At 36.4% G+C, this 26,259-nt stretch overlaps 1 protein-coding gene across 3 annotated transcripts in view; it reads right to left on the bottom strand.

Moving 5' to 3' along the window:
• LOC150103156 (AP-1 complex subunit gamma-1-like) overlaps window positions 1-26,259 on the bottom strand; it is a 418,791-nt gene that overhangs the window by 96,177 nt on the left and 296,355 nt on the right. For all 3 annotated transcript variants that reach the window (XM_090398388.1, XM_090398390.1, XM_090398391.1), the window contains one exon: window positions 10,682-10,809. In XM_090398388.1, coding sequence (XP_090254514.1) covers window positions 10,682-10,809 — 128 coding nt within the window. The remainder of the gene's footprint in view (window positions 1-10,681; window positions 10,810-26,259) is intronic.

Genomic DNA, 26,259 nt, shown 5'->3' with positions numbered 1-26,259 from the left:
TGATTCAGACTTACAAACTTCTGAAAGGATCATACAGGATTTCAGTTGATGGAATTTTTCATTTTATGGAGGGTGGGGAAAGAATGAGAGAGAGCTCTAGATTCTTCTCTCATAGTGGTGTGTGATTGGAATGGATTGCCATTGGATGTTGGTGTGTGTGTGAAAGTAGTGTAAATGAATTTAAAAAAAAAGTATGACAGCTAGGCATATAGTATGTGCTCCAACTTCCCCTCGATGAATCCCTGACTCCCTGGAGGTATCTCTTAACAATAATATTACAGGTTTTGTTACTAGTGTTTTTATACACATTCATATTTTTAATATATTCATGTTTTATAGTTCCATGTTTCTAATTCATATCTTTATCCCTTCAAGCATTTTGATTCTTTGCTTTCAGTATCGTTTTATTTCATTTTATATTGAATTTCAGCCTAATTATAAAGTCAATTCTGAAAAATGCTTTTAGAAATTAAATGACTACAAAATGAATATCACCTTTTCTTTCAAGTATGTTTCCATGTTAATATATCCTACAAAATAAACTTTCACTGTATTATAAACAGTAGAATTACAGTACTAATCTTAAAGGTTGATAATAAGCATAATAGGAATAAAATAATAGCCATATCAATTTAGTAAATCAAAAATGGAGCTACATTTATTTATTTAGTATTATTTAGCATAAGGATAAAAATACAATAAATTAATGAGCAAAACTATATACAGATTGACAGTTCAGTTAGCCAATCAATGGCACTATCTGGGAGTAAATGCAAGTTCCTGAGGCCTTCAGGGAAGGAGGTATGTGTGTGTGTGGGGGGGGGGGGGGGGGGGGGAGGAGACAATCATCAGTGATATGATGCAAAGCCCCCCGCCACACACAAAAGGACAACTGTGAAATTTCCCACAGATATAATGAGGGCATAGCATTTTTGCCTAAATCTGTTCAGTTGGCTTTGTAGGTGTTGAAGTATGTTAAATTCTGGAGGTCTGATAGCTCGGTATATAATCAGGCACTTGTTTGCAGTTTGTTCCACAGTCTTCTCCACTAGTCATGGGGCACCATCCTCTGGTATTTCCACAAGTCAGATGGGAGATCTGGAGGAAAGGTGGCGAGCTGGAAGTGGACAGATATCTTGTACAAGAAGGTACATGTTATTTATGATTTTATTTATTTCTTTGATGGTAGCTTCCTTTCTTCTAAAGCATGGAGGAGTGATGTGGGAAAGAACAGGCAACCATGGAAGAGGAGTTGAGCTTTAGGTAGCAGAGGTGCCCATGAGATTGTTTATGATGTTCCTGGCAGATATCTTTAACTTAGTTTTTCCCAAAGGTTTTCAGTATGTTTGACTATGGTCAGTATGACACCAATGAGAACCCTGCTGCAGAAGTTTTTTTTTAGTTTTCTATAAGCCTCATTGTTATTTGGGTGGAAATCTGAAACAATCAGTTTTGCTGGGGTTAGGAGATAGTACTCAGCTTTCAAAGTAATTTTGAAGTGAGCTCAGATCTTTGCTAAGTGTTTCCTCAAGGCTTTGGAAGGTACTGTCTTGGGTGACAATTGCTATATCATTAGCATTAGCATAGATAAACTTTTGACTAGCTGTTAAAGGTATGTCATTTGCATACAGGTTGAACAGAGCTGAGGCAAGGAAAGTCCTTGTGGCAATTCATTCCGCAAGATAAATGCTATGCATTTTTGTGAATGCAGATGAAACTCTATTTTCATTTGTTCTAGTAATTTTATTTTATTTTATTTTTGTTATTTGATTGCTTTGGCTTAATGACATTTGGATTTTCATACAGTAAACCTTTCTTCCATACAGTGTGTCATAAGCTGATGTTAGGTCTATGAAGGCAGTACTTGTTTTTAAACTATTTTGGTATCCAGCTTCTGTGTGGGCTGTGAGAGCTAGGATGTAGCTTCTGCCAGGTCTAAAACCCAGCCTGTTCATTGGGTAGGATGGTTTCTATGTTTATATAGTTTAAAAAGGCTGTTTTATATAGTAAACCTTTCTTTCATATGGCATCATAAGCTGATATTAGGTCTATGAAGGCAGTACATGTTTTTAAATCCATTTGGTATCCAGCTTCTATGTGGGTTTCGACAGCTAGAACCTGGTTGCAACAGCTTCTTCCAGGTCTAAACTCAGCCTGTTCACTCATTAAGATGGCTTCTGTTTTTTAGAAATCTTAGTGAGGATAATCATTTCAAGAAGTTTGTAAGGAGTGCAGAGCAATGCTATAAGGCAGTAGTTGTTAGGGTCATCAGTTGACTTTTTTTGGCATGAATTTTTGATTCATGCCAAAGTTTTGGGAGTCATTCATAATTAATTATTGAGGAAAAGAGATTAGATAGCCATGTTTTTGCTCTTAGGTCAAGATGAGTAAGAAAATCTGGAAGGATGTCATCAATGCTTGGAGATTTACCTGTTTTAGTTAGTTTGAGAGCTGCATCAGTTTCATCTAGAGTTACTGGATTAGAGCTTACTGTAGATGTAGGATATGAAAAAGAAAACTTTTTTGTAAAGATGATGGATTTCTTTTTTGGTATATGTAAGATCAGTGACCAAGCCTTATGACAATCTAGTAAAGTTAAGGTTGTTCATTTCTTCATGCCAACAAGCTCTTGTATCATCATCATTCAAGGTTCTTAGGAGGGCAGAAGCAGTGTCTTGATGGTTGCTTGTTCATACTCTGCAAATTCTAATACTACTTTCAGTTGATCAGCATGGTGTGTGTGTGGATCTTTCTGAATCCTCTTGGGATGTGTCTTTTGTCAGATGCCAGGAAAATTTAGTGAATCTTTCATAGTTATCAATTGTAGGTAAAATTATGCTGATTTTGTTTTCAACAAGTTTAGTAAATTTTGGCAGTTTGCTTTCCTGAGATTCCATCAGGATATTGGGAAGCTGTTTATTCTGGGGATTGGAAATCCTACAGGAATTAGGCAAGGTTTATGCTCGCTGTGGAGAAAAGGAGGCAGTGCTTAATAGGTTGGAGGTGGGAGGAGTCTTCCATATCAGTGGTAAATCAGAGGTCAGGAGTTTTTAGAACTGGATCTTAACAGACTGTTAGCATCCAGTCTGTCAGTTGCAGGCCTGGGTTGTTGTCATTATCGTATCCTCATACTGTGCAAGCTGAAATTCCCAAGAGTGAGAGAAGTGTATGGCTTGATTAGTCAAGTAGAAGAGGCTTATATATATTGTACATTGAGCTATGCACCTAGATATCAACGAAAAACTTGCTTTGTGAATGGTCAGAGATTCTTTCCAGATGCGCTTTGTTTTTGCATAGTTCATATCTTCCATCAGGTTTATCAGAAAGAAGAAGAATTTAGCCAGGAATGGTAATATTTCCTTTTGGGGTGTGACAAGTTTCTTGTAGACAACAGGCACAAAGTAAACAATGTTTATTTTGTGCCTGTTAAGGATATTATTTAGTGCCTCTGATTTTGATTTAGTAAATTCCTTGATGTTCAAATGGAGGATAGTCAGGCGATGACTGATGTTCATGTTTGGTCATTTTCTATGGTAATAGAAGTGATCTGGGGACTGTAGTGGACTTTTCAAACATAGCCCTCTGCCTAAGCTATGAGTCTGAACCTCGTTTACCTCGGCAACGTTTGAGACAGTATGTCTACTTTGATAACATTTAGACCCAAGGTGAGGTACTAGTCGAACGTTGTTACTTCCTAGTGGAAGGGGGGGGGGTACTAACATCAACCCCTGAAGCAGAAGCTGTTCCCAACATGGAGAGCATACCTGTGCAGCAACACCTTACCTACTGGATCGTCACTGCAGTTGATCTTTGGGTACTTCCCAGGGGCTTGCTTATTTAATGCTGGCATAGTATAAAACATGAAATTACTGTCTTATGGTTCTATGGAATTATGGTTTGAGAGGCATTGCCAAGGGCAAGGACTGCTCCACCACTCCTGATGATGGAGCTACATGAATTATAGGTTAAGAATTCCAACTTTATACTAAATTGTATAGATTTTAAGTGGGTGGTCCGAAAAGTTCCCGACCTCAACCATAGATGGCAACACTGTTGGCAAGATTTTTTTTTTTTTTTTTAAATTGGTACATGTCATAAGCATCCATGTGAAATTGCAAGTCATTCTATCAAGTAGTTTGTTTCATACAGCTGCCTGAAGCAAAAGTATTGTCTGTATCCCTTGAAATGGATAAAATTAGTATCATGCGGTTATAATTCTTTGTAAAAGAAGGTTTAATGCCAAAAGAAATTCATTTGAAGTTCATAAAAGTTTATGGGCACTCTTCTCCTCCTTTTTCCACAATTAAGAAATGGGCTGCTGAGTTTAAACGTGGCCATACCAGACTTGAAGACGAGCCACATGAAGGACATCCAAAAAGTATAACAAGACCAGAAAACATTGATCAGTGCACAATATGGTATTGGAAAACGAACGAGTCAAGTGCATGAAATTGCTGAGACTATAGGCATTTCAAATGAATGTGTAGGATATATTTTGCATGAAGAATTGCAAATGAAAAAGATTTGCACAAGATGGGTACCGCACTTGCTCACAGCAGATCAAAAATGCACTCGCATGAAAATCTTTGAACAATGCTTGGAAGCATTTTAACAAGAATAAAAGTGATTTTGTGTGTTGATTTACTATGGATGAGACTTGGATTCACCATTACACACCAGAATCCAAACAGCACTCAAAACAGAAGAGAAGAGAGAAGCCAGTTGTTCAGTGCCAAACAAAACAAAGTCGGTTTCATCAGCAGGAAAGGTCATGGCATCGGTGTTCTGATCTTTAGTACGAGGTGTGATAGTAACGAATTTGACAAAATCGTACCAACCTGGTGCGACCATTAAGGACGTAAGTGAGTCTGTTAGGGAGCAAAAGCAAAGAGTGAAAGAAATGATAGTTGTGGCAGGTACGAATGATTTGAAAGGAGATAAAATGGAAATGATAGAGGACCTGAAAGAACTGTTTGAGGTAGCAAAAGAAAAGAGTGAGAGAGTTAGGATGATTAGTCTTTTGCTGCGGTATGACAGTGAAGAGTTTAGAAGGAGGGCCATAATTGCAAATGACTTTATGCATTGGTTATCCATGACAAGTGGTGTGGAATTTGTGGACGTGTGGAGTGAGTTCGATGGGTGAAAGGATCTATATAAGATGGATGGTTTGCATTCGAATGGATTCGGTGTAAGGAGACTTGAAAAAGTGTTGTTGAATGAAGTGGATGTGCAGAATCAGGAAAACTAGATTTATTAAAGGGTGGGGGAAGTAGATATGCAGACCTTAGGGAGGCAGTTGAGTGTATGAATGCATATAATATGCCCGAGCGAATAAGGACAACAAATCAGAATGGGATAGTTAGTATAAGGCATCAAGGTAGGAATGGGGGCAATGGAGGTCTGCAATTCACGTATACCAATGCTAGGAGTATTAGGAACAAGAAGGAAGAATTTTTGGCCTTGGTTGGCACATCTAGACCACAGGTTATTGGCATTAGTGAAACATGGCTGACTGAAGATGATATTAGCTAGTGGGATTGAATGTGAGGGGGTATAGTGTGTTCAGGAATGACAGGGAGAATAAAATGGGGAGAGGAGTATTATTGATGATAGCTGATGAGATTGAGGCTAGCAGAACAAAATATACAATTGGTGCTGCTATAGACCAGGTGATGAAAAAGGTGGTGGAGATAGTATGCATAAGCAAATAGCAGAAATGAGTGGAAGGAGGGTAATTATTATGGGAGATTTCAACTATGGGAACATTGATTGGAAGGAGGAGGAGAGGACACATGGGAGGAAGGAATTGGATTTTATGCGCTTATTAAGGGATAACTATCTGCGACAGCATGTAATGGAAAATACTAGGGGTCAGAGAGTGCTTGACCTAGTAATTGCATCTGAGAATTTGGCTGTAACGAATATGACCACGTTGCCTACCGGTGAGAGTGATCATAGGATCTTGACTTGGGAGGTGGATAAAGGTGTGGAATTTACAATTAAAACAGGGTTCGTGTGGAATTATCGGGCTGGTAAGTATGACAAGCTTAGGAGATTGATTGGTTCAGTGCCATGGCATGTACAACTGCAAGGGCTAGAAGTTGATAGTACATGGGAGGCAGTTAAGAAGTGTTTGCATGAAGCAATGGCTGACAGTATACCTAGAGTCCGAATAATAAATCAAGTAGGGATTAAATGGATGAATAACACCATTAAGCTTGAGCTGCAAACAAAAAGAAACAACTGTGGAATTTAAGGAGAAAGGTGACCTGCAGACACATGAACGATATAAAGCCCAGGCCAGAAGAGTAACAAGCGTGGTAAGAAAAGCAAAAGCGGATTATGAAAGAACATTAGCCATGCAGGGTAAGAAGAATCCTAAACAGTTTTTTGATATGTTGCAAGTAAAAGAAAAAATGTATGTAGCAGAATGATTTTAAAGAATGCCGATGGTAGGGAGGTAACCGAATCAGTTGATATAGTAGAATTACTGAGTGAGCACTTTGCAAGAGTATATCATCCTGGTGGTCACATTGTAGAAATGGAAGAACCAACAGCTTATACGGGAATTGTGGTGAATGAAGTGGAGGTGAATAGTCTATTACAAAACCTGAATGTCAATTCATCTGTGGGATTAAATGGTATACCAACTCGTGTCGTACGAGAAGCGGCTAAAGAATTGTCAGTGCCTTTGACCATTTCATTTAATTTGAGTCTTGGGTCTGGGTTAGTTCCAAGGGGGTGGAAAGAGGGGAAAATAGTTCCAGTGCATAAAGGAGGTTCCAAGACTGCTGTTGTAAATTACTGACCAATTAACATATCAGGAATCGTTGTCAAGGTCTTGGAGAAATTAGTCAAGAGAAGAATACAGGATTGGATAGATGAAAATGGGATACTGTATGGGTGACAACATGGTTTTGTGAAGGATAGATCATGCCTCAGTATCATGCTCACGTTTTATAACACAGTGACGGCTGAACTGGATAAGGGTAATGGGTTTACAGTGATTCTCCTGGACCTCGCTAAGGCCTTTGACAGGATACCACATGGAACTCTAATCAGTAAACTGCAGCATATGAGGATGGATAAAGGGTTGGTGAGATGGATAAGACAGTGGCTGATGGAGAGATATCAGAGAGTGGTTTATTCAGAAGTAGAGTCCAAAAGACGGCTTGTGACTAGTGGTGTGCCGCAGGGTTCTGTTCTTGGACCACTACTTTTCAATTTGTTCATTAATGATATAGGAAAGGATCTGAGAGGAAGTGTTCACTTGTTTGCTGATGATGCAAAGTTGGGTAGAGCAATTGTGAGTGCACAGGATGTCAAAATTTTGCAAAAATATTTGGATAGTTTGGAGGACTGGGCTAAGGAAAATGGATGTCAATTTAATGTGGCAAAGTGTAAGGTTATGCATTTTTGGGTGAAAAGATTAGCAGTAGTATATCACATTGGTGGAACTGTACTCCAGGAGATTGATGAGGCTAGGGATTTGGGAGTGTTGGCGGATAGGGAGTTGAAGTTTAGGGGGCACATTGCAAAAGTGGCTAAATCATCTCATCAAATCACTTGGTTGCTGAAAAATACTTTAACAAGCAGAGACAAACAGGTTATTGTTCCTCTGTATCGAGCTTTGATATGACCCCATCTAGACTACTGTGCCCAGATATGGGCACCAGGGTTTCTTCTCGATGAGGAGGTGGAGAGGATCCAGAGACGAGTGACCAAGATAATAGCAGGAGTATGGAATGAACCTTATGAGAACAGGTTGAAGATTTGTGGGCTGCAGAAATTGGTTGATAGGCAAAAAAGGGGTGATATGATTGAGATATTCAAATTACTGAAGGGTTTCTATAAGATTAATTCAGAAGCTATTTTTGAGAATAGGTCTGGTAGTGGGAGGACTAGGTGTCATCCATTGAACTTGGTAAGAGTGTTAGCAAAGGTGTTAGAGCTAGGTTTTTTACTTGGAGAGTGGTAAATGAGTGGAATAAGCTGCAAGAGTCTGTTGTAGGTGTCATGACTGTGAATGAGTTCAAGGTGAGGTATGATAGACACTGTTTGAATGTTGAATAGTTGTTCTTGACATGATGTTAGGCCTCCCTCGATGAGTCTAAGGACTCCTTGGAGCTGCCCGTAATAATAATAATCTTTTAACCAGACCAGATGAAAATATCAGTGAGAAAAGACCCAGTTTGCAGAAGAAAAAAATCATCTTTCATCAGGATAATGCACCTGCCCACAAAGGTGTTTTGGCAATGGGAAAATTAAGGGATCTGAACTATGAATTGTTGGAACTTCCACCATATTCCCCAGATTTGGCTCCCTCTGACTTCTGTCTCTTCCCAAAACTAAAACTCTTCCTCGCCGGTCAGGGTTTTTCCTCAAATCAAGGTGATTGCAACTGTAGAGGGGTATTTTGCAGATCTTACTGAGAACCACTACATGGACATGATAATGGTGCTGGAGCATCGCTGGAATAAATGTATTAGTCTTAAGAAAGATTATGTTGAAAAATTAAAAATAATTCGTTTTTTCATTGTTAGGCCGAGAACTTTTCAGACCACCCTCTTAACTATCAATGCTATTCTACCAAAATAAACCCATTCAAAAACAATGTGCATCACAACTACTTACAGACATCTAGACCTTTGTTATTTCGGGCAAAATGTCAGTTGGCAACCACAACTATCTATTTGAACTATCGAACCTAAATTTTGCATTATTTTTTTTCATCACAGAAGCAGATTAATAAGGTTTGATCTGCTTCTGTTCAAAATTTCCTTTCCAATTCTGTTTCAATTCATTTACTGTTCTTTTGTTATTCTCCAAATTCTAATAACCACACTGATCTTTTTCATTGTTATGTCTAAAGTTTCATTTTTTGTTGTCTTGACCATCTATCCATTAGAATACCATAAAATTCTGACTATTCATGGAATGTTGCTTAATCAACTGTGGATGCCTGCTCTGCTCTTGGCGACTCCTTAAAACAATACTGGTGTAGTGGCAAATAGGATGATTTCCATGATTTCTACTCTTCCTTCCTTCCTATTGTCTGACTAATGATTCCGCTTTCCTGATCCAATAACTGAAATTATTCTTGCAGGAATGAAGGTTTCCATTTCTTATTCTATTCATAAAAATTCATAAAATTCATGACTATTTACAAAGCTATAATTCTCCAGCAATTACTGACAAGGCAAGTAAAACAAAAAATTGAGCATATAAGTGACTTGGAGATCTTCAGCTTCACTATTGCCTTATTACTATAGTTCTGCAAAAAAACATCAACAAAACCAAATGTGACTGAGAAGAGCCATTTGAATATTTCCACCCTTCAATGCTCTCCTCTATCACACAATAAGATCACAGTCTGGATATCCGGAATCATCTGGATATCAACAAGTTAGCTGGTTGTGAGCATATTCTCCCCAGTGTGATCATAACCTGTGCTCCTGAACTTATATACTCATCCTAGATTGCCTCTACAACATTTCATAATCATCTAGCAATCTGGTATCTACCATGCAGCAGAATCCAAAAAATGTAAATAAAAGTTGCCATCAAAATGCTATCCCTCCGCAGGCTTTGTACTTTTCCTACTATACATAAAACCAGTCTCTCTCTGACCTCATATCAAATTTTAACCATAGCTCAGCTGGCATTACAATCAATTCATTCTCTTCATGTGACAAATGTTGCAAATATCTCAATCCCAAACAGCCCTTAAAGGCTAATAATCTCCCTGCTGTTCTTCAGTGGAAGACAAAACGCATAATCTTCATATCATTGCCTCTCCCATCTTTATTTGAAAATCAAAGAACCGTGTTCTTCAGGCAAGACCACGTTTTGTTTTTCGAACTAATGTTAATACATATCTAGCTTTCTTGGCACAAACATACAATATCCCAGTCTCATTAGCCTCCAGAAACTGTGTTCTTTTCTGTGCAAGATGCTACCTCTCATGTGTATAGCTATAAAGAAATACTGTTCTCAAATCAGGAGTGAGCAATAAAATCCTCTCTGAAAATTCTTGATGCTATTCAGAATGGTGCACTCCAGTTAAGTGATAGCATCTCAGGCTCACTTGAGCTACTTACTTTTATATGTTCATTTTCTATAGCTATTTTCATATGTGATAGTCTACTGAACTAATGTCCATCATTCCTCCTCTTTTTCATTGTGTTAAAAATGCAAGCAACTGCTATTGTTGTTTGTTAATTGTACTGATTATGTCTTATGATACATAAGACAAAATACTTAAATAATAAAAAAATTATTTACTGGCATACGTGTTATTCTATAGTTATGGATATCCCACAGGTTTCACTATATAAAAAAAAAACTGCTAGTTATTAGTTCATCTTTGAACCTAATAAACCAGTTCAGCTTCAAATCTAATAAACCAACTTCTTGTCCTCTTTCATTCGACCAAACTGTGTTCTTTGCAAAATTCTTCCCTTCATACTGTATCTCAAGGACTACATACTCCTACCCCCAGTCATTTGCCCATACACAGCACTGATATATTATAGACACATCAACACAGATGAAAAGAAATTAGACTAATAATGTCTAATGAATGTGAACAGCAATGAATAAGTTAATAAAGAATAACGTATGAGGTTTGTCATAATAATAATAATAATATAATAATAAATAGACAAAATAAGATACTTACGGGGCAACACTAGGAAATCTCACACTGAGCTTCATCAGTGCAGTAATGGCATATTCTTTTGTTGTTAGCGTCATATGAATATCAATAAGAATTTTTTCAAATAAATCTACTACGTTATCTTCTGACATCTAGGAAAATAATTAAAGATTGTTATATAAAATAGCCTGTTAAAGCAAAAATTATACTTCAAATTTTAGTGAAAATAAGCCAGAATTTATATATCTCAATGGTGATATTTAATAGTAAATATGGCGATAACAACCAACTCCAGGAGATATTTCCTAATGGTTTCACAGACAAGGTTTATATTGTGCAAAGTGATGAAAACAGTCATGCCCAACCAAAATTGAAAAATGTCCAATTTCCAGAAAATCAGTCCTACAGATCTATTTTGGGTATCATTCCGGGAGATAAAGATGATTTGTGAGAATATAAAAATTGAGGTACATTAATTTTTAATGTACCTCAATACATTAATAATATGCAGAACAGTATTGTTTAGCTATTCTAATTTGTGTAATGTTTCTGAAAAGTTAAGGATTAATTAATATTAAGGATTTTTACTGGATAACAGTTTTTCTTTTCATATGAATTTATTAATTACTACATAAAAACACTAAACAAAGCAGCGAAACAATTTTCTTTTGCCTTGATATTTTGAAGTAGGTATACCTCGATTAACGAAGAGGATGCATTCCACGAAATTACTTTGTTAAGAGAAACTTCATTCTCAGAGGTAAAAATACTATGGTCATAATAGGGATACGTTCGTACATAAAGAAAATGAAAGACTTTTGTTTTGAAAAAAGAAAAGCTTTATTAAATAAAAAGTCAATATTACATATCAAACAAAGATAAAATCACAACATTTTAAAATACAAATCTAAAGTTGATTGTTTATGCTTTTTTTCTCTTTCATTTAACAATTGCCTATACGGATTTATTGCATTTAACACCGATCACTTCTTCCAAAATCAGGATCATTTCACTGAAAAAATTTAAAATGTTTTCAATGTCATTCAAGCACCTTTTTATATCTTTGGTTGCTAACACTTTTTTGGTAGGAAGTTCTTTAATTTTGTCTTCATTGCTAACAAGTTTTCCTAAATCTTCCACTGAAAAACCATCTTCTGCATTTAATAAATTTCTTACATCCTCTTCGTCGACATTTTCGAAACCTACTGATTGAGCCATCTAGATAACTTCATTTCAAATCTCTTGAATGTTATTTTCTTTTCTAGTACAACTTCTGGACATAATTTGTGCCAAACTACATTTAAGCATTTATGAGTGACTTCTTTCCAGTTATTAATGTTTTCAATTGCGTCTTTAATGGTGTAGTTTTTCCAAAAAGTTTTAACTGACATTTGCTTTTTTTCTAGTTCAATTAAATTGCTTAATGTACCACGCAGATAATAAGCTTTAAATGTTGCTATTACTCCCTGATCCATCAGTTGAATCAGGGAAGTTGTGTTTGCTGGAAGAAAGACAACTTTGACAGGAATGCATGTGTCTAACGTATTAAGATTAGTAGGATGTCTCAGAGCACTGTCCAACAACAAAAGAAGTTTTTCTTCAAAATTATTTCTTTGGCAATGCCGTTTCACTTCTGGACAAAAATGGTTAACAAACCAATCAGTAAATAACTCCTTGGTAATCCACGCTTTTCTATTTACAGGTAAATTCGTTTTTATGTTACATTTTAACTCCCTCAGATTTTCCAAATGGTAAACTGATAACAATTTTAATTTAAAATAGCCAGAGGCATTTGATCCAAAGAGTAACGTTAAACAGTCTTTGGCTGCTTTGAACCCAGCTGCTGATTTTTCTTCAATAAAAATGAAGCTTTTTATGGTAGCTATTTCCAGAACAAACTGCTTTCGTCAACATTGACACCAAATTTGGTGAAAATTTTTCACATTCAATTATTTCCTTTAGTTTTTCTGGAAACTTATTTGCAGCTTTAACATCTGTACTTGCAGCTTCTCCTGATAATTTTACACTATGAATTCCAGCCAGTTTTTTTAATTTAACCATGAGAAGCGGCACAATTTTCCACAATTTCTTCAGTTTGTTTAGATTTCATGTGATTAAACAAAAATAATGCTTTTTCTCGAATCACCATTTGATTAAAGGCATATGATGTTGTCACATGTCATCTATCCACAAACTTGACATTTTCTCCATTTGTTCTCAAACTGGACTCCTTAAGTGAGTTAATCTGTATAATTCTGAGCAACTGTTTTATTTTTTCTGATTGACTAAGTATGGTTGTTAAAGTTGACTGCTCTAATCCTAAAGAATGTCCCACATCGGATTTTCTTTCACCCCTTTCAACACGCTGTATGATATTTAATTTAGTTTCTAAAGAAATTGCTTTTCTTTTCCTTGATTCTGACATTTTAACTAAATGGGTAGAAAAACAAAATATCAATTAATATTTACAAAATCTACAATAATGCTATCAGAGAACATACGTCATTTATTGCAATGCACCACACTGAAACACACCCTATGAAGTGTAAGCAACAACTAAATTAATGCGGATGACTTGCAAAACTGTTAAAACAGACACACCCACAGCTTGGGAGTACGTAACAAGTCGCCGTCGTTCACCAATCAGATGATTGCCGGGCATTGACCTTAAAATTTTAATATTTTTACATAAAATGGGGCTTGAAATTGCAGACTTCGTTATATCGAGGCTTTGTTACCAGAGGTATACCTTTATATCCCTTGTATGGAAAGGGGGTTAGCAAGTCCATGCTTAAAAATATAAATGGCAAATGCTTAGATGTATTCTAGAACATAAGGAAAACTGTGTTTGTGTGTGTGTAAAGAATAAAATTTGTATAATAATGTTTAAAATACTTTTATATACAATGATATATTAATTTTGAGGAAACTTAAGAGCACCAGATATGTTAAATAAATCAAATAAACCTGTCTGAGCAGGCCAGGTAGTTGCTCTAAAGGTGGAAAAATAATGAGTGCACCCATTAAAGGGCATGCTACTAAAACAACATAGGCATTCCTCAAACAGGAAGGAGTGTATTAGATGAGTAGGATTTATGCAAAGCTGAGCAAGAACAAATCTACACAATCTCTGCACAGACTAGAATGTCACAGTATAATTTTAGATTTCTGATATACTGTACTTTGTTAAACACTATTCCTATACTAATTATACACATATTAAAAAAACAAAAACAGATTAAGAGATGTCGGAGGGGACAAGCTGATCCAGCACTATGTACTGTTTCCAGTGGCTGCAACATGACATGGGATCTAACAAAAGGTGAAGATCTAGATGGAATCTCCTTATGTGATGTTAGATCCTGAAAGAGCACTGGGTGTGAGTAATATATCACACTTCTTCATGCTTGTAGAGAACTTAGCAAAAACAGTGTAAATGATGCAACTTAGCATTTCAATTTTACATAATTTAGTGCAAGTTCTGCAGCATACAGCTCACTAGTATAGTTACCACCTTCTAGTGGGATTCAAGTACATATGCTTCTGGAAAGAACTGCAAGTAACTGATTTTTTGCTGTCTGGATCAGAAGAAAATCAATATATTGTCTTTTCTGTGTTCAAAAAAAAGCTCAGATCTTCTGATAGATGGGAATATAGTTCACATGGTGGGATGCAGGCATACAATGTACAGTATTTTCTACTGTGATGTGTAAGTGGTGTATGGCAGTCTGACAAGTAATATAAATATTTTTTCATAAGATGGACAAAAATTCTTGTCTACATGGGATGGTCTGACAGATTCTATTCTGACAGCAAGTTGAAAAACACCGCTTCTGTCATCAAGAGAGCTGTTTTTAACAGAGACATAGATCTCATTGAATTTGAGTCCTAAGACCTTTGCTTTCATTGTAAATGAGATTGCTGTTTGTCCATGTCTTAGTTATGGCACTAAAAACCTCTTGAAAAATTCCTGATGCTGTCCAGAAAAAGAAGCAGTTCAATTAACTCAGGACACCTCTTTCTCAGACAGTTTTAGCACTGTATTTTTTTCAACAAATATGTCTATGGGTATTGTTTGGCAGAATCAAATGTCATCATTATTTCCATTTCAAGCCATTAGGAAAAAGAAAACCAGTACGTCCTCTTAAACGATTCAACGATGACTTCTAAGGCCGGAACAGGCCATACCAGGCCTAAATCCTTGATACGTATGATGATGATGATGATGATTTCCATTTCTGTTAAACCTGTAATAGCACACAGAAGAGCTGCACAACATCTATTTACAGTTGAATTATACTGCAACATCCATTCATATATATCTCTCTCTCCATCTAACTGTTCTCTGGAACGGATAGAATGAGTGTTCTAGTATGTTTGCTAATCTTTCCTCTCCCATTCTGTTTAAGTGGCCTTACCGGTGTAAATTAGCCCTGCTCACACACTTTCGTGTTTAATTCACCATCGTCACTAAAAATGTAGTCTAAATAGCTGAACGTTTAGCTTATTCTGTATGTTGTTTCCACTGAGAATGCAATGGGTGTTTTTTGGGTTGCTCCCTATTTTCATAGTTTTGGTCTTTTTATTGCTGATTCTCATGCCAAATTTGTTACAGCTGTTATCAATTTAATTAGAGAATCCTGGACACATGCACTAAGTTTTGATATATCTGATTCTAATAGCAGGTTTAATGCCATTTTCTTTCATTATGCAATCCATATAGATGATGAATAAGAGTGGTGGAAGCAACATGCACCATTGTGTTATACCCGATTTTATACTGAACTATCTTCCTGTATTTCCATCAACTCTAACTGCTAACATACAACTTAACATTCTATTTACCCCACATAATTAAAGCATTATGAAAGCTTTTCTCTGGGAACCTTGTTGTATACTTTTCCCAGATCTACAAACTTAAGTACAGATCATTGTGATATTCCAATGATTTCTCAACTATTTATCGTAAAGTGAAAATCTGATCTTGACAATCTCCATTTGGCCTGAACTTAGCCAGGTCTTCTTTAAGTTTCTCTTCCACAATTTATTTTTCTTAGCTTCTTCTTAAGTATGCTTGCATAAACTTACCTGGAATACTTAATAGAGAAATTCCTTTGTGATTCTCACATTCAGTTTTATTCTATTTTTTCACAGATGGGAGAGCTCTAATCCAATCATCTGGAATTCAACCTTATGACCAGGTCTTCTGAGTTATGCAGTACAGCCACTGCAAAACTTTTATACCTCCATGTTTGAGCATTTCTGGTCAAATACCATCTACTCCAGCTACATTTCCACATTTCAGACTTTTGATAGCTTTTTCTAAACTGAATATCGATATGTACTCCTGTTTGCATTCTTCTTGAATATTTTCTACTACTGTTTTATTGCTGCTTGTGTCATTGAACAGTCTTTTAAAGTAATTAATTCAGATATTTAGAATATCATTATCTTCAGTTTTCATATCAAATTCATCATCTTTAATTCTTTTTATGGTAATCTTTCATCCATTTCTAAGCTTTTTCAATTGCCTCCTGAACATTTTTCACCTTCTTGATTTTTATCTTCTGTATTCTTACCAAAGTTTACCCATGACATGTTTTGCTACTTTTACACATTGCTTAGCTCTCTTATATTTTTCTCTGTATTCTTTCCTAAGTATCTATAGATATAATTTGCTAGGAGCTTTCAGTATGTTTTCTTCTTTTTTCGAGAACTACTTCTTTAACTAGTATCCACCTTGATTTTATTTTTCTATCCCTACAGACAACTTCACCACATACCTCATTAACTATTTTCTTCATAGTTAGCCACTCAGATTTCAAGGTTTGGTTCTTATTTTTGAATTGCTTCATTTTTTACTGAATAATGTTTGCATACTTGAGCATAAGAGCTGCAACGTTGATTCTTTTTAAAAGTTTCTTATATATTGTTCACTTTAACGTGGTATTCGTTTTTATCCTACTTAAAACGAAATCATCACTTTCAATTCTTCTGCATACTCTTCTATCCTGAACTAGCATGTAGATGACACTATCAACAATAACATGCTCAATGAGGCTTTTCTTATTTGTGAACTTGTGCACATTTTTATTGCTGCTTGTTTTAGTAATGACTAGTGCATAGCCTGAGTAGAAATCCAGCTGGTACTTACATTATTATTTCCTACTCAGTACCCCAGTGGATACCTACTAATGGGATGAATCGAATGAAGGTGAGGACTGGACATTAGGTCAGAATCCCCATTTAGTTCTATGCATTCCTTAAAGGTGATATGAAGGTCTCCTCCCAGTTATCTGGCTTGGACCTTTAAGCAACCCATGTATATGAAATATACAGTGTGTATATATATATATATATATATATATATATATATATCTTTTCCACAACTTAATATAATCATTAATTACTTTTACCTTAGGTTTACATATTAGTATTATCTATAAGAATGCAAGATGAAGTAATATTAAGGGCTTAATGTGAAAAAATGCTAAATTGTTGCATAAAACTCTGCTTTATGATAGTACTAAATGATTAACTTTACATTATCACTAGTTTCCTATCAAAACTTTTCTTCCAAATTAATCTTATTCATCTCTCAGGCTTTTGTGGTTTGAACTCATGTTAAAATGTGAGCTGGAATTTCTAAGTAGTTAATTCTGACATCATTTAGTCTGCTACAGGTTGACCAACCAACCTTTTGGGTATGAGCCCAACGTAAAACATGCATATCAATCTTTCAGGCACTAAATGCATGAATCCACAGAGTCTTTTTTTTTCCTGCCATCCTACTGTCAAACACCTCTTTTGGTAACCTTTCTCTCCCATTCTGTTTAAGCAACCTTGTTCACTCATTTTTAAGATTCTGTTTGTGATGCCATCTGTTCACAATGACAACTTTTCTCAGAACTATTATAATTTTGTGGTTTGCACACTCTCTTGTATAATGTTAGTTTAATATCCATAACTTATTTTTAATGGTATTAACAACACCAAACAGACATAGCCAAGTTAGCCAGTCTTGGGCGTGGACTGCAGGGTTTTCTCCCCAGTTCATCTGGGATTGTTCATCCCGCAAGCAGGCAAACCGGCCCCATGAACACACGCAGCTACAGACATAAGACACACCAGGAGGCATAGGGCTAGCCACCTTATCTTTGGGATGGGTATGGCTTAGAAGGGCTAAGGATAGCCCCATAACAGGCCACTAGGCCTAATATGTGAAGGGAAGAAGAAGATGTTTTATTAACTTGCTTATATTTCACTGAATTTCAAATCAGCATCATCAGAGCACAACACAGCATGTATACGTGACAGTGAGTAAGTGAAACAAGTGAGTGTTTCACTTACTTTATAAAGAATAAGTGAAACACTTTTTCACTTACTCTTTATAAACGCTTTTTTTTTGTCACCTAATTAATTTATCGTTATTCTCCCGAAGAAGAATACTACAAACTACACAGACTTGGGCAAGAGATTTTTTCAAACAAAGCAATTTTTACAGACAATAGTTGGTCTTCATACAGGAAACTACCTGAATCTTTATCTTCAGTTTTCATGTCTTCTTGTAATTACAGCCGACTTTTGCTTTAATAAACTCATAGGAAAATTGAAATAATTTGATAGTTTGCTATAGTGAGTTTCTTAGATGTCATAGGTATCATAGATTTATGATACCTATGGCATTTTGATTGGGACTTTTCAGCAGTTTGTTATAAAGAGAGTGAATACATTAAAATGGTGTTGGTCTTGACCACGTTATAGTAGTATGTCTTACAGTGTCAATAGTATCTGATTCCTATTACAATATTTCTCCCTCCCTCCATTTCTAAGCCTTAATATTTATCTTCTTCCCAAAATCATTAAAAGAGTTTTGTTTTGCTACTTTTAACATTTCTTTATAAGTACACCTGCTTGATTGCCAAGACTTTTCAATATAGCTTCTTCTTTTCCAAGACTGTCTCTATTTTCTCGAGCCTAAAGAGAATTTCAGATTTTCCTATCCTTACAATTTCACCGCATACTTCTCTGGCTGAATTAATTAATGTTTCCTTCAGATTTTGCTACTTATTCTCAAAGGTTTTCTTTAGTTGTTTACAAACTGTCATTTTCCCCTCAATAACATTTGTATATTTGAGTCTACATTTCACTCCAGAAAGTTGCTTAACATCGTTTATTTTTAAATCTTTCATATTCTGCTCAAAACTATATGGAATGGAAGTGAAATAGTATGTGATTACACTTCTTATTTCAAATGCATAAGCAAATAGAAGAAATGAGTGGAAGGAGGGTAATTATTATGGGAGATTTCAACTATGGTAACATTGACTGGAAGGAGGAGAGGACATATGGGAGGAAGGAAATGGATTTTATGCGGTTATTAAAGGATAACTATCTGCGACAGCATGCAATGGAAAATACTAGACAAACGTTGCCAATTGGTGAGAGTGATCATAGGGGTCTCGACTTGGGAGGTGGATAAAGGTGTGGAATTTACAATTAAGACAGGGTTCATGTGGAATTATCAGGCTGGTAAGTATGACAAGCTTAGGAGATTGATTGGTTCAGTGCCATGGCATGTACAACTGCAATGGCTAGAAGTTGATAGTACATGGGAGGCAGTTAAGAAGTGTTTGCATGAAGCAATGGCTGACAGTATACCTAGAGTCCGAATAATAAATCAAGTAGGGGTTAAATGGATGAATAACACCATTAAGCTTGAGCTGCAAAAAAATAAACAACTATAGAGGGCATTTAAGGAGAAAGGTGACCGGCAGACACATGAACAGTATAAAGCCCAGGCCAGAAGGGTAACGAGTGTCGTAAGAAAAGCAAAAAAGGATTACGAAAGAACATTGGCCATGCAGGCTAAAGACAATCCTAAACAGTTTTTTTGATATGTTGCAAGTAGAAGAAAAAATTTATATGGCAGAATGATTTTAAAGAATGCCAATGGTAGGGAGGTAACTGAATCAGTTGATATAGTTGAATTACTGAGTGAGTACTTTGCAAGAGTATATCATCCAGGTGGTGACATTGCAGAAATGAATGAACCAAAAGTTTATATGGGAATTCTGGTGAATGAGGTGGAGGTGAGTAGTAAACCTCAATGTCGATACATCTGTGGGATTGGATGGTATACCAGCTCGTGTCGTATGTGAAGCAGCTAATGAATTGTGAGCACCCTTGACCATTCTGTTTAATATGAGTCTCGGGTCTGGGTTAGTCCCGAGGGGGGGTGGGGTGGAAAGAGCGGAAAATAGTTCCACTGCATAAAGGAGGTTCCAAGACTGCTGTTGTAAATTACCGACCGATTAGCATCAGGAATCGTTGTCAAGGTCTTGGAGAAAATAGTCAAGAAAAAAATACAGGATTGGATACATGAAAATTGGATATGTATGGGGGACAACATGGTTTTGTGTAGAGTAGATCATGCCTCAGTAATTTGCTCACATTTTATAACACAGTGACGGCTGAACTGGATAAGGGTAATGGGTTTACAGTGATTCTACTGGACCTTGCCAAGGCCTTTGATAGGATACCACATGGAATTCTAATCAATAAACTGCAGCATATGGGGGATGGATATAGGGTTGTGAGATGGATAGGAGGGTGGTTGATGGAGAGATACCAGAGAGTGGTTTATTCAGGAGTAGACAGCTTGTGACTAGTGGTGTGCCGCAGGGTTCTGTTCTTGGACCACTACTTTTCATTTGTTCATTAACGATATAGGAAAGGATCTGAGAGGAAGTGTTCACTTGTTTGCTGATGATGCAAAGTTGGGTAGAGCAATTGTGAGTGCACAGGATGTCAAAATTATGCAGGATGATTTGGATAGTTTGGAGGACTGGGCTAAGGAAAATGGATGTTAATTTAATGTGGCAAAGTGTAAGGTTATGCATTTTAGGGTGAAAAGATTAGCAGCAGTATATCACATTGGTGGAACCGTACTCTAGGAGATTGATGAGGCCAGGGATTTGGGAGTGTTGGTGGATAGGGAGTTGAAGTTTAGGGGGTACATTGCAAAAGTGACTAGAACAGCTCATCAAATCACTTGGTTACTGAAAAATACTTTAAAAAGGAGACAAAACAAACAAGTTACTGTTCCTCTATATCGAGCCTTGATAAGACCCCATCTGGACTACTGTGCCCAGATATGGGCACCAGGGTTTCTTCTTATGAGAACAGATTGAAGATTTGTGGGTTGCAAAAATTGGTTGATAAACGGAAAAGGGTGATATGATTGAGACATTCAAATTACTGAAGGGTTTCTATAAGATTAATCCAGAAGATATTTTTGAGAATAGGGCTGGTGGTGGGAGGACTAGGGGCAATACTTGGAAGCTGGGCAAAAGAGCTAGGTTCTTTACTTGGAGAGTGGTAAATGCGTGGAATAAGCTGCCAGAGTCTGTTGTGGGTGCTATGACCATGAATGAGTTTAAGGCAAGGTATGTTAGATACTGTGTGAAAGACGAATAGTTGTTCTTGACATGATGTTAGGGCCTCCCTCGATGAGTCTGTCGACTCCTTGGAGTTGCCCATAATAATAATAATAAAAATCCCCTGTACATCATATATTATCATACTCCAGTAAAATTAATATAACTTTTCTTATATTTTCTCTTAGCACACATTTTTGTGTTTGAACATGGTATTAGGGATTAGCCTGTGTTCTGAACAGAAATCCAGCAGGCACTTATTATTATTAAGCCGGCCTTGGTTGGCCAAGTGGTTAGGTATATCCTCTCTCCAGCCAAAAGGCAGTGGGTTTGAATCCTGCCATGGGCATGGATGTTTGTGGTTGTCTGTGGAAACACTAGTGGTGGTGGTAGGCGGTAGATGGTGTTTGTTGCGGTTAGTTGTAGTTGGTGGAGAGGTGTAAAGTAGGTGACCTTTTTCGATGAGTCTTTGGACTCCCTGGAGGTGGTGATAATAATTATTAGCTTTCTCCTTTTCTCTAAATTTTTCCCAAACATTTCTATATGTCTGTATTAATTTCCTATCCTGATGTTTAATTCTCTAACAAAAATATACTTTTATTATTATTTTTTTTTATGTCAGCTGCCCTCTCAACTAAAGAATGTAAAATTCAAATTTGTGCAGTTTTACAAATAACTCCAATTCTAAAAAAAAAACTGGTTCAGACAAGATTATTTGGCTTAAATTCAATCTCTTCACCAGTTTTTCCTTCCACGATTTTTCTTAGCCTTTTCTCAGGTATGCTTGCATAAATCTTTCCCGGAGCATTCTTGTATAATAATTCTTGTATAGAATTATATAATTCTATTATCATATACAACCAATAAGGATCTTTATGGTTGTATATGATAAAAAGGATCGAAAGTTTTTATGTTCTCATATTTCTTTTATATGATCAACTGGATCATATACTCCAATATTGAAAAATACTACTGAATACATTTTCCTAGATATTCCCTATCACTGTTTTTTTAATTTATTATAAACTCAAAGTAACTATTTCACATATCGTACTTCTTCTCCAATTCTAAGTTTCCTTAATAGCCTTCAAATACTTTTTGCTTTTTTCTACATTTTTTTTAACATTTTCCCTGAAAACTAGACATACTTTCTAAATAATTTCTTCAACTTGCATCAATTTTTACTGCATCAGTGTTGATGTCTTCCATTGTATATGTGTGTGTGTGTCACTGTGCTAAATGTAACAAGCAGTGATAGCACAGTGACACACACACACACATTGTATATGTGTGTGTGTGTCACTGTGCTATCACTGCTTGTTTCATTTAGCAATTTTTCAAAGTAATTACTCCATACTTCAAGGATATCTTTTTCTCCTGTTTTCATGTCACCTTTATCATTTCTAATTCCTTTTACAGTACTCTTTGCTCCATTTCTGAGCTTCTTCAACAACCTCCAGAATATCTTGCTTCCTTCTTGATATTTATTTTCTATGTTCTCACCAAAGTTTTCCCATGACTTTTGTTTAGCTAGTTTTACACAGTGGTTTAGCTTTCTTACATTCATCTCTGTATTCTCTAAGAGCACAAGCTGACTTATTTGCCAGGAACTTTTGATATGCTTAATTGTTTTCCTTCACTGCTTCTTTAACTTCCTGTGTACACCATGGAGTTCTGATTTTTCTATCCTTGCAGACAACCTCACTACATGCCTCTCTGGCTGAATCAATCAATGTTTTCTTCAGATCTTGCCACAGAATCTCCAAGGTTTGATTCCTGTTCTCAAATTCTTTCATTTTTTCTTGAATAATGTTTGTATATTTCAGTCTACAGTTCACATCTGAAAGCTGCTCAACTTTTATTCACTTTAAAACTTTCTGACATGTTCTTCTAAATTTCATTGCAATATGAAATTCAATTTTATCCTGCTCAAGACTAAATGGTAATCATTTCCAATTTCAAATTCTCTGCACACTTTAGTGTCCTGCATCAGAGAGAAAACATCACTATAGACAATAACATAGTCAATGAGACTTTCCTTATTCCTTGCTTTATTATACAATAAAAACTGTGAAGCATTCATGACTAAACAAACGTGTAACCACGGTAATAAGTTTTAATAAGTAAATATTTCATCCTAAATATCACAGGACATCTTCAGTACGGTTAATTCAAACAATACTAGGAATAACATACAGTTAGGGCGCATGATTAAAATGGAATCCCAATGGTGCAGTAGCGTGTTATAGAATTAAATGAAAATATATCTGGAGAAAAAAATAGATTACATTAAAATAAGGTAACATATATAAAAATAATTTTACACAATTTTGTACGACAATTTCCCATACTTTAGGGATAGCAAGAACATCATTATGGTTCAGATTCTATGAAGTAGGGCTTCAGCACTTTATATAAACATTCATGTTTATATAAAGATCTATGTTAGAAGGTTGGTATTTTTCCAATGGGTTTTATGGTTTTGGTTTTCAACTCAGTGTTGTGCGAGGTCAGATTTCTGCAGTTTGATAAAATGGATATGGTCTTGATGTTCCAAAATGTGTTTATTAACAGATCTACCTGTCTGTCCATAGTAAGACAATTTACAGGAACATCGAACCTCACATTGCAAAGTAGCATCAGAGGTCTTTAGGAGAAGGTTAGATCTGGTTGACTGGTTTGTAGGTAGCAGCAAGTTTGTGTTTCTTCATAATTTTTGAAAGACGTTCTGAGATGCCTTTGACATAAGGTATGGGAATGCTACAGGCTTGTTCTTGTCTAGATTGATGTGTGAGGAAGTGAATGATGATTTTCTGAGTTGTTTTAGGATTGTATCCATTTAGTATGGGCTGTATTTTGGATTATTTCCAATTAGTATGGGCTGTATTTTGGATTATTTCCAATTCTTGGTTTAGAGATTCTTCAGTGGAGCAGAATCTGTGCTCTGGTTACTAATGATTTAATTATGGCAAATTTTTGAGATGGATGATGAGCAGAAGAATTGCGAATGTAGCTCCATGAAATTGTCGGCTTGCGATAGACAGAAGTGGAGATGGAACCATCTTCTTTTCTTTGGATGTGTAAATCCAGAAAGGAGATAACCTGTGGAGATTCTTTTTCTAGCGTGAATTTAATGCGAGGATGAAGATGGTTTATTTCATTTAGTTCTTGTTCAGAATGACCTCAGACAGCAAAGATGTCATCAACATCGTAGCCAAACTTTTGGTTTAGGTTTAAACGTTCAAATTTTTTCTTCAAGGTATTCTAGAAACAGGTTGGCTAAGTTTGGTGATAAGGGAGACCCTATTGCTGTTCCTTCCTCTTGTTTGTAGGTTTTCTCTTTCCAAGTGAAGTACCCAGACATAATAGCAAATTCGAATAAAGAAAGTGCTGAAGTCCTACTTCACAGGCCAATCTGAACCGTAATGAAGTTCTTGTTATCCCTAAAGTATGGGAAATTGTCATACAAAATTGTTTAAAATTATTTTTATATATGTTACCTTTTAATGTAATCTATTTTTTTCTCCATATATATTCTGATATAATTCTATAACATACTACTACACGCATACTGGGATTCCATTGTAATCATGCGCCCTAATTGTATGTTATTCCTACTATTGTTTGAATTAACTGTACTGACTATGTCCTATGATACTTAGGATGAAATATTTACTTATTAAAACTTATTACTGTGGTTATGTGTGTTTTAGTCTTATTCCTTGCATCTTCTCTCCATGTGAATTTGTGCACATTTTTATGTTGGAACATGGTGTTAGTAATAACCAGTACATGTCTTGAGCAGAAATCCACCAAGCATTTGCCATTACTATTAGCTTTGCTCTTTTCTCCAAATTTTCTCAAAATATATTTCCTCACTTATACTTATTTAGCATTTAGTTGTAACAGATCCTCGACACTATTTTGAATAATGGTGGCAGCGGAAGCTAAAATTGCAAATGGCGTATCACCAAGTCCTCCCCCATTTAAGGACTCCATTTTGTGTGATATAATAAGGAATTTTGTGGCACGAGAGACTTGTTGTGGTTATGCAGGCAATGGGAGGAACCTGGTGAGTTAGAGATGGCTATAACTGACCTCGTTGAGTCAGAGGTGGTAGATTCTCTACGTAGAGAGATGAGTGGTATGACAGAGGGCAAAAATAGCAAGAGAAATATGAATGAAAAAATGAGAGTGGGGGAGTGTGGAAAGGCTGAATGATTGTGAAGTTTTCGGAGATGGCCTCAACTGGGAGGATGAATGGCAAACAAGAGTGGCTGACTTGCAGAGAGAGAGAGAGAGAGGGATGCTGATGAGCAATCGAGGAACAGGGTGGTAAGAGGTATAATGTATGGGGACTCAATGATCCATGGTGTGCAAGATAGGATGCGTGAGGAGTGTTTGCCTGGAGCAATGATAGAAAGTGTGGCTATGGCAATTAAGAGGGATGAAAGGGTGGATGAGATGATCGTGATGGTAGGAACGAATGACTTGAGAGGCAATGTAAATTGGGCAGCAAGAGATATGATTCTTGCTTGAGGTTGTACAAAAGAAAACGCAGAGAGGAAAGATAGTGTGCGTGTTGCCTAGGTATGATAGTTGAGTAGCAGAGCAGCAATATTGAATAGCATAATAGCTAGAATATGTCAGAAGAGAGGATTGGAATATATGGATGCTTGGAGGGCATTTGAGGACAGAAAGGAACTGTATGTGAGAGACTGTTTGCATTGCATTTGAATGAGGAAGGACGCAGGCATCTGGAGAGATTGCTGTTCTGAATGAGTCGGTGTGTCAATGCAAGGAAACTAGAATACCCAAGGTGGATGGTAGTAGGGGGTGGCCTCTTGTGGAAATGGGTACTTGGGAGAAGAGGTCGACATCAGGTAACGCAGAGCACAGTGGAGTCTATAGGGGATAATACTAGGTATAGAAACAATGGCATTTTTATGCTTTATACTAATGCCAGGAGTATCCGGAATAAAGGAGAGGAATTGGTGAGAGCTGATAGCATCAGTCTGGCCAAAGATTATTGAGATCACTGAGATGTGGCTGACAGAAAAGGATATAATAACAGGAATAGAAGTAGCAGAGTACAGCATTTTTCGACAGGATAGGAAGGGAAAGCGTGGTGGTGGAGTACTGCTTATGATAAGTGATGACTTA

This window comes from Typopeltis vanoorti, chromosome 9 (assembly GCF_054136105.1).
Source record: "Typopeltis vanoorti isolate ZY-2024b chromosome 9, IOZ_Tvanoo_1.0, whole genome shotgun sequence".
NCBI lineage: Eukaryota > Metazoa > Arthropoda > Arachnida > Uropygi > Thelyphonidae > Typopeltis > Typopeltis vanoorti.
Note: the sequence above shows the minus strand (reverse complement) of the source record. Positions and strands in the feature narration are given on the sequence as shown.